Source organism: Alligator sinensis, unplaced genomic scaffold (genome assembly GCF_000455745.1).
Source record: "Alligator sinensis unplaced genomic scaffold, ASM45574v1 scaffold50_1, whole genome shotgun sequence".
Lineage (NCBI taxonomy): Eukaryota > Metazoa > Chordata > Crocodylia > Alligatoridae > Alligator > Alligator sinensis.
The window spans coordinates 1,080,493-1,090,451 of record NW_005842059.1 but is presented as its reverse complement, the minus strand read 5'-3'; the positions used below and the strand labels follow the sequence as shown (position 1 = coordinate 1,090,451).

At 46.7% G+C, this 9,959-nt stretch overlaps 1 protein-coding gene across 1 annotated transcript in view; it reads left to right on the top strand.

Annotated features, from left to right (window-relative positions):
* Window positions 1-9,959, top strand: part of SOS2 (SOS Ras/Rho guanine nucleotide exchange factor 2) — a gene marked incomplete at its 5' end in the record, with an annotated part of 57,639 nt that overhangs the window by 26,160 nt on the left and 21,520 nt on the right. Inside the window, 3 exon segments of the mRNA XM_025203496.1 lie at window positions 1-72; window positions 5,523-5,604; window positions 8,562-8,684. The exon segment at window positions 1-72 is cut by the window's left edge and continues 551 nt beyond it. Coding sequence (XP_025059281.1) covers window positions 1-72; window positions 5,523-5,604; window positions 8,562-8,684 — 277 coding nt within the window.

Sequence of the window (9,959 nt, the reverse complement as noted above, 5' to 3'; positions counted from 1 at the left end):
ATGGAATCCCCATCATCAAAGGAGGAACGGTAGTGAAACTCATTGAAAGGCTCACCTACCACATGTATGCAGGTATTGCAGTATTACCTTTGTTATATCCTATTGCTTTAAGTACTCTTTATAATGGACAAGTTCAGTCCTTTCCTCTTCTGCTCGTTTTTCTGCTAGTCAAGACCTCTGAATGGATTCAGACGAAAAAGCACCGGTTAAAGTGCTCAGGTAATTTTAGTAAAGCTGTCTGTCATGTGAACTGCTGAGCGTCCTTCAGTTCAGAGGGCTACAAATAAGACAGGTGTCCTCATGTTTTGGAACAGGGACTTGACAGTTCAGCAGCGAAACCCTCTTGGCTTCAAGGGTGTGCCATCTGCCACCTCATTCAAAAGCGCCCTAACTTCTCAAATTATGAGCCTCAGGAAAAACCACCATTTGCACTTCCTCTGTAGAGACATAGCTGAATTGAGCAGGTTCTGCCAAGGTTGCTGCATCGGGGGAAACGGGAACTGAGAACAAGAAGACTGCTATACCCTGATGCCCTATCTACTGCGTCCAGGAAGCAAGGAGGAAGAAGTTGCTGGACTGAAATGCACAAGGGTTGGGGGACGGGAACACAAGTGGGATTGGGATGGGGGTACGGAACGGGACATCGGTGTGAGGGGATTGGAAGAGGAGCATAGGACATAGCCAGGTGGAGGGATAGGGCAAGAGAGATCTGGCTTGGGCAGGACGAAGAGGCAAAAGTACTTGTAACAAATCAACAGTAGTCCCTCCAAATTGGATTAGGCCCAGGATTCCTGGGTCTCAGTGCCCCTTGGTGTCAGCAAACAGCTAAGAAACCCAGTGGCAGAAAGTGGGCCTCATCTTCCTCTAGCGATGCTCACAGAAGGGAATCGTCTCCGACAACTGCCAGTTACTGTAAGATGACCTGGCAGTAGCCCGGAGGCCCCTGGTTTGCGTAGAAAGGCTCTAACCAGATAAAATCATGTGGGGCATCAATAAGATGGGAGCAGGTCTTTTCACTTTGCTTTTTTAAAAGCTAGGAAATTACACCTGTAAATTGCATTAACAGAACATGGAGCTGACAAGTCAAGTAGCTACATTCACTCACAGTGTCAGGATTAAGACTGGCTTTAGGTGAAACCTTGATTAGAACCCGTGTGCTTATTTCAGTGGTCCTCAACCCTTTCAAAGTCAGGACACTCCCCAAAACACTTATAAATGTGGCAGCATCTCCGGTTGAGAACCACGGTTGTGCTCTCAGTTTCTTTCCGTGGTTCTCAGCCAGGGTGATTCATGCTTTTCCCTGTATTAGGATTATCTGATGAACCTAAAACAGATGGGAGCAGAGGCACAAATAGCGAGTTTTGTGCTCTGGGCAAAACTTCCCTGTGCCCCTGTGTGGTGCTGGTGGGGGGGAAGAAAGGTGCTCGTACCTGTGCAGAGTGCCCTGCACTTGGCTTCTCTGGCCAGGCGAGTTACTCTAACCCAGCTTGGATCCTCCAGCCAGGAATTGCAAAGGGCTGCAGTTGAAGTGCATGCTCTTGCCATAGCTCTTCCTGATCTGACTCCACATGCTTGTCCCAAGAATAGAGGGTGCAGAACAGTCCCACCTGCTTGGCACGCCTCTGTTTCTGTCTAGAGCATGTGGGGTCAGACCAGGAAGGTGTCTGGGAAGAGCACAGGCTCCAGACAGAGCTGCGGGGCAGATCCACCTAGCTGTGGCGGCACCTGCACTCAGCATGCCTGAAAGGGGCTTACGGCACCCTAGTTGAGAACCAGGACCATACGTGTTGATCCTGTGATTATTCCAGAGGCCGTTGTCTTTCTAGTGTGACTGGCCTAGTTGCAGCCAGGAAAGTTTAGGTTGGATATTAGGGAAAACTTTGTTACTAGGAGGGTGGTGAAGCACTGGAATGGGTTACCTAGAGAGGTGGTGGTATCTCCATCCTTGGGGGGTTTTATGGCCCCACTCAACAAAGCCCTGGATGGGATGATCTCGTTGGGGCTGGTCCTGCTTGGAGCAGGGGGTTGGACTAAATGTGACCTCCTGAGATCCCTTCCAACCCTTTTTTCTGTGGTTCTGTGACTCTGCTTTGGCAGTGAATCCAGGTGGTTTATCATCTTTAGGATGCCTTCAGTTGGAGGGAATTTCAGGAACAGAAATGAAGTCATTGGTTAATACTGTACAGGAGAATTTCAAAAGCTAAGGAAAACTATCATTTCCAGTGCTACAGAGGAAGGAAAATGCCATTATCCATTCCCCTGCCTTAAGGGGAAATTATTCCTTCCTGTCTCTAGATTTGGAGATTGGTGTGAGCCTGAGCAGAAGAGTGAGCCCCTCTAGCAGGGAACTTTTGGGTCTTCCAGGTACCAGCAGGACCATGTCAATTGAATGCTGCCCTGGAGAACTGGATTCTCTCTTTATTCCTCCGACTTCCTATGTAACACTGAGAAAATCACTTAAATCAGACATTCACAGATGTCCGCTAGCTGTTTGTTCCTCATTTTCTGCAGAGTCCATTTATCACACTTATGTTTTGAGTTGCAGATATGCTGTGAATATAACACCTACAAATGAAATCTATGAAAATCATGCCTTGAACACAGTGCTATGAAAATCTACTCTGATTGTATTTTAAAAAGTCAGATCATGGGCAGCACAAATTAGGCATCCCATATTAGCTTCTGCTTTTGACATTAATGCATCTCCATTCACCATCCTTAAAATGCTACCTCATCTCGCTGAGCTATTAGGAAGAAAGTCCATTACAGTAAACTGTTCAAGTGCTGCAGTGATAATTTCCTCGTGGGCTTTTTCCGTGTGCTTCATTTTTCTTCAGAGCAGGTTCAAATGGTGTGTCGCAAACAGCACATTAATTGGATGAGGAAAAACAGAATATTAAATAGTTGCATATTCAGTGAGCGCCATCCAGCATTGGCAAGGAGGCATGGGGTCCTGTGGAAAATTAGTACGTGACATTGGCTGTGTCATAAACAGGGATCCGGGTATTCCATTTCTCACTGAGAAAAACGCAGATTTCCCCTTTTACCCGAAAAAAAACACAGATTTTTCATTTTAATGGAGAAACACGTGGATTTTTCAGTTTTGCAAACAGCTGTCTGCAAAACCGAGTGGAAGGAGGGCGATCAAGCAGGGGTGCCATGCGCATGTGCACATTCACACACACACACACACACAAGGCTGCCAGGCAGCCTGGAGAGCAGCTCCTGCAGATAGGTCTATGGGGGTTGCAGATTGAGGACCCCGGAGGGAGGGAGTTGGGCTGGGGCTGCTGCCCAGCCAAGCGGTGCATGGGGCTTAGGGCCTGGGGCTGGAATGTGCAGCCACCAGGCCCCAGGGGGGAGAAGGACGGGGCCACAGGCAGCTCATCCGGAGGGCAGGGAGGGTGGGCCAGCTCCCCGCTGCTGCATGTGCTCCCGGGGATGGCAGGGGGGACCCATGCCCCCCAGATCTGTGCATGGGTCAGGGGCAGGTGTGGGCTGCCTGCTGTGGGCTCATACTTCCCACCCTGCTGCCCTCCCCCAGGGCCTCCGTGGCCCAGTGGGTGAGACCCAGCACGGCAGACCAGATCGGGTCCACGTGGGAAAGCTCCTTACCACTGTGAGCTCCACGCTGCCCTGGCAAGGCATCTCCTGCCCACCTGGCAGCAGTGGGGGTGGCAGCATGGGGTTGTGCCCCCTTGCTGCTGCAGGGCAGCACGGAGCTCACAGTTGCAAGGAGCTTCCCTGCCCAGCTCTGCTCTGCCCTGCCGCTCTGGGTCACATCCACTGGGCTGCGGAGGCCCCGATGGAGGGCAGGGAGCCTGAGCCCGCATCCACCCCCACCCTGTGCATGGATCTGGGGGAATGGGTCCACCTTGCCCCGCTGCCCTGGGAATGCATGCAGCATTGGGGAGCTGGCCCCACCCCCTGCCTGATCCCGCAGCAGGCAGCCTACACCTGCTCCCACCCCACATGCTCTGTACCAGCTGTGCCGCTCATAGGGGAGGGGAAGCCAGGCTCTGTGCTCCACTACGCCACAGCAGCCAGGGTTCAGTTGCTGCTGTGGGGGGCAGGGGGATGCGAATCCAGGTCCCTGGCCCCGTAGCCCTGGCAGCTAGAAGTCCCCTCTGGCAGACCTGTGGGTGGGGGCAAGGGGCACCAGCAGAGGTGGTAAGTGAGGGGCACCAGAAGGGCTTGGGGGAGGCTGTTGGAGGGGGGGAGTGAGGGACGTGGATCTGTGTTCTGTGAGCCAAGGAGGCAGGGAGAGCTCTGATTTTGCATGATAAACCCAAAATTATATACCTAAATTTATACAATTTTTAGAATTTACTTTATTATATTGATTGAGGCACTGGTAGCCTTCCAAATTGCTTTAAAATGGTAAATATATCAATAAAACGTGTTCAATTGATACCTATATACAGTATATAGTGGTGTGTCATTTTAATCACGGATTTTGGGGGTTTTATCAGAGAATTTGCTTTTTTATTATTATTATTATTATTTATTTTTTTTACCAGGGAAAACTAGGGTCCCTGGTGATAAACAGTAGAACAGATTCCACAACTTTTCAGGGCAATCTCCATCATTAGAAGACTTTAAGTGTAGGTTGGACAAACACTTGGTTGGAATGGTTTAGCTGAGGATGGTTGATCCTGCTGTGAACAGGGGGCATTGGACTAGAACAGAGGTGCTCAGATCCTGCCCCACAGAACAATGTCATCGTGTCCACAGGACTCACCACCAGTCTGCAAATTTGGTGGCGGGGGAGCGGCAGCAGCATTTAATTGCTGCTTTCCTGCTGCCAATTTTTTGTTCCCTGTGGGCAGTCCTGTGGGTCGAGTAACGTGGCCCTGCACACAGTCAGATTGTGTGCGCGGGGTCAGGCTGGCGTATGGCCATATCCAGTCACAGGATGACTTTCTGAGTTCCCTTCCAAGCTCTATTCTTCAATGCTTCTATAAAGAAATTGCACAAAAGGGCTGAATTCAGATATCATAAGTCAGGGGTGACCAACCTATGGCACATGTGGGACAGGCAGCCTTTGATGTGCAGTACCCAACAGATCAGAGAGGGAACGGACAGCACAGCAGCTGGTAAGGAAGAAAGGAGAAAGCAGAGCAGGAGACTGGGCAGAGGAAGGGGATTAGAGTGGACCTCGGGGAGGACATGGGCACTTGCGGCACACCTGTCAAACAGGTTGGCCCTCACTGGTGACCTTAATTTTGGAACTTACTAAATTTGAATGCTTGACTTAACCTCTTGCCACTAGCATGCCATTTCTTTTAATACAAATAAAAAAGGCATTTGATACAACTGCATCTGAATCATGCTATACAATTGTTAAAGTATAAAGTAATTCTGATTTATTGCCATTAAACACTCCTTCTACTTGTTTTTAAATCTGTCTTATTCCAGCATAATTTTACAGAGTCGAGATTTGTGTGCATTACAGTTTGATTTTTAATAAAAGTCAAAATCATTCAATAACATTCTTTTGTTTTCTTGCTTTGCTTTTACAGATCCAAATTTTGTACGCACTTTCCTGACCACATACCGCTCCTTTTGTAAGCCCCAAGAATTGTTAAGTTTGTTGATTGAAAGGTAAGCAGAAAACTTTTTGTTCTGGGGTGTTGTATTTTAGTCTACCTGCTGTTTTTCACCTGATGTTTTGAAAACAATGTGATGGCGCGTTGTGGTCTGGCTAGTGTACCAGATATTCATGGTTTTTCAAGTTTCCCTATATTTGTAAAACACAGCTGTTTTTGTTTTGTTTTGTTTTGTTTTTCTTTTCTTTTTTGTGTTTTTCTTAAACAGTGAAAGTTTAACACTGGCTCCTTCTCTCCAAATTATTATATTAAGTATAAGTTAACCAATTCCAAATTTTAGGCTATAGCTGTACTAATAAAGTACACTGAGTTAATTAAGGCTGGTATTTTTCTTTCATATGACGAAAATGGGGTCCGTAACTTGTTCTTTGCGCACTTTGGTGTTTTTGTCAATTCGGGAGCTCTTGGCCATCAGCAGCATTACCAGGGATCACTACAGGGAAGCGGCTGTCGTCGATCCCCAAGGCTGGTGTAATAGCAGGGCATACTCCAGAACATAGCCCAGCCCATTGCCCCATGAGTATACCCGTTTGGGTACACTTGCACTCTTTCATCCACTACCAAAGGATGTCTTGGGGCCTTGAGCATGTGTGTGGGTGCATGCTAGGCATGAGTCCTTAATTTGAAAGACTTTAGTCTGACCATAGTTTCAGATCCTGGCAGAGCTGGCTGAGCTTCAGCTTCACAAAAAGTAACATGAGGATCATATAGTGTGTATGTGTTTTGGAGAACTTGGAGGAGGTGGATATATTTTCTTCATGAATATTAAAGGACTCTGGTATTTTCATAAGAAGGAGCTGACAACATGGATAAAGAGAGGTGGTGGAATCTCCATCCTTTAAGGTTTTTAATGCCCTGCTCAACAAAACCCTGCTCAACAATGTCCTACTTGAGGCTGGTCCTGCTTTGAGCAGGAGGTTGGACTAGATGTGACCTCCTGAGGTCCCTTCCAGCCCTCATTTTCTATGATTCTATAAAACAATTCTTCCATTGTCATGTTAAGCCACTTGTCATGCAGCTGCTGCCTACCTCTATTCCAGTGTTGCAAAGTAGTCTGATGTGTAACTTTGTGAATCCCACTGGTGCCCTTGAACTGGAAGTCACTAAATTCATGACAGCGACTGTATCACATAATAATAGCTTTACTAGTGATAACAAGCACAGGGCTATAGCACTCCCATTATGGACCACTTGTTATAGCTACAGTTCAGAGAAGGAGCTTTTGGTCTGAAACATGTTTTTTATAAGCTTGAAAACGTTGGGGGGTAGCGTTTTTTAATTTGATTTGATTGGCTTTTTTTAAATGCATTTGACTGGTGGAGAGGGAGAAGAAAACAAATATGACAGAACAAGAGGTGTGCATATCACTCCCTGACCATTGTGCCTATGTCTTATCGCACTCTCTCCTTACTTTTATAGTTTCATAGTTGGCAGGGTCCAAAGGGACCCGAGCAGATCATCAAGTCCGACCCCCTGCCATGGGTAGGAAAGAATACTGGGGTCAAACGGCCCCGGCAAGGTGTCTGTCTAGCCTCCTTTTAAAGACCCCCAGGGTAGGAGTGAGCACCACTTCCCTTGGAAGTTGGTTTCAGATCTTAGATGCCCTGACTGTGAAGTAGTGCCTCCTGTTAGCTAGCCTGATATCTTGCTGTCCTTCTAGTGGTAAGTGTTGGGGTCATGGATCATGTCACCCAATGCACATGTAGATCACTGAACCCAGTGGTGTTCCAGTCTGAAGTCCCTTGTACTCTCCTAAACAGTAATAGCAAAACTGACTGGTTTTTAATTATGTAGCTCTGTACACAAACACAAGGATTTTCTAGCTCTAAAAGATATGGTCCTTGTCACCAGCAGCTTGCAACCTAACAGTGCAAGACTCAAAACTTCTTGAGTAATAAACATTTGTAGTGAAATCAGTAGTGTAATTACTCATGGATTTAAGGAAGACCTTGGAGGGATGCTGATGAGAAAGAGATGCTTATTTAAAGTGAAGGGGGTCAGGAGGTAATCCATGAAGAAAGTGGGGGGAAGAGAATAAGAAAAAAATGAGTTGAGGTTTAGATGTGGGTAGGGTTTTATAGGACTCTGAAGATAATCGAGGAGATGGATCATAGTTAGGAATCAGAGGAGGGGGGAAAAATAAAGTTGAAAAAGAGCAGTAATGCAGTCCTTAACTTTGTATTACATAACCAAAGGTGTGGACTTCCAGATAGCCGGGTAGTGAATCAGATGGGATTAAGGCTGTATGTACTTGCCTCTGATCTGTACTGGCTAAGTCAGCTGCTGCTACACTGTGTGTGCTGCCTGCTGCTGCCATGCTGTTTGTCTGCCCCTGTTGTCACAGTCCAACTACAGCCAGTGAAAGCAGATTCAAAGCTGCGAGGTGCTGAGTTAGAGTGTAAAAGCTGCTGTTGTAGGCAGCTGCTGTAGGACATGGCTTTTTCTGTTCTGATTCGATCACAGTATGAGTGCTGCATTTCCCAATAACGTACAGCAGTTCTCTCTCTTGGACCGGTACATGCCACAGTTCCCGTGTTGTCATGGCTCGTTTGTGAGCAGCACCTCTCCTGATCCAGTCAGGGCCAAATGTCACTGGGGTAGATGCACTAAAAGATGAGGCTGGAATTAAGTTAATACAGATGGTTTCTTCATTTATTCAGGATCTTTCAATATTAACTGTTTGTACTTGATTTTCATTTTAAATGGCTTGTGGTAGCAAGGTGGTGTTGGGTTATTTGACCCACAGCAGTCTGCCCTGCCCAGAGCAGGGGGCTGGACCCAAGGATCTCATGAGGTCCCTTCCAGCTCTAAATTTCTGTGAATCTGAATATTTCAGCTACGACTGTGTACAAACATTTCTAAGAATAGGTCCTCTTGCCTTAATTCATGAATCATTCCATGTGTTAATTCATTAATCATTGCCAATGGTTTTTATGGTGAATTTATTTGCAGGTTTGAAATCCCAGAGCCTGAGCCTACTGAAGCAGACAAACTGGCTATCGAGAAAGGAGAGCAGCCCATCAGTGCAGACCTGAAAAGATTTCGAAAGGAATATGTTCAGCCAGTACAACTCAGGTTTGGATGTTTTCATATTTACTTTGGACAGACTTTAACTTAAGTGTTATTCTGAGGTTGGGGAAATCAGATTCCCTTGAGACTGGTGTCAAATGAACGGTCCCAAATTATGTTCTCGTTAGTCATTTGCGATTTTGTGAACAAGGCATGGCAGGTGAGTAATCAAGGGAGGGCTACCTTAGAGATTTTGCTGGGCAGGAGCCATATGGCTGCCCAGGGGGATGTGACAGCTGCCCCTGGGGGGCTCCATCCTGTTACACCAGTAACCCTATTTCCTCACACTGTTCCCTTCTTTTGTTCTCGCTGTTCAGCAGTCTGTAGAGAAGGTGAATGTGAGACCTATTGGAACAGGGAAACTAATAGAGAACTAATGGGGGTTGTGATTGAACCCAGATCATCATGTCTGTTGCAGGCATCGCAGCGTATCAACCCTTCGTAAACTGATCAAGCTGTGTCTTTAAAACCAGTTAGTTTCTTCCCCCCTTTACTCCCCGACTTGGAGGCTGTCTCAGAACCTTGATGCTCTTGACCGTCTTCTGATTTCCAATATAAATGTAATCATGGGCAATTGATATCAGTTTGTTCTTGTGCCAGCCTTGTCCTTTTGCTTGCATAGCTCATTTCCCTCCCTGGTGTTTGCACCCGATTGAGAGAATAATCATATTCTTGCTTGGTGTTTGTTCATTTGGCCAAGTTGAGGAAGCCGAGTTCTCTTAGCCACCTCTTGTAAAATAAGCTTTCCATTTCTCTGGAGCTCTCTGATCATCCTCAGAGCTTTTTGCTGCCTGGAATGTGCGTGGTGTTCTTGAAAAAGCCTTACTAAGACCTTATACAACGCTATTAACCCTATTTGCCTCTTGCCACAGTACCTTGCCTTGGATTACATTCCCCTTTTTTCACAGCATACGTAGCATGACCAAGTTATGCTGTGTCTGTTCTGTATCCTAGAGCAGTGGTTTTCAACCTGTGGTCTGTGGACCCCTGGGGGTCCACAGACTGTGTTAAGGTGTCCATGAAAGATGACTACAATCAATCAAAAGTATGTGAACGCTCTCACTTGCCATTGAAAGGGGTCTGTGCCTCCATTTGAAATTTTTTAGGGGGCTGCAAATGAAAAAGTTGAAAGTCATTGACCTAGATGTTCATTCTCACACTCACACTCTCCCCCCCCTCCCCCCCATCTATGTATCTATATATCTATTTTTTTTAGACCTCTTGTCAGCCCTCCATGCATCTCACCCCCAGGTTGCACTACTAATGCCATCACTCCAGGCT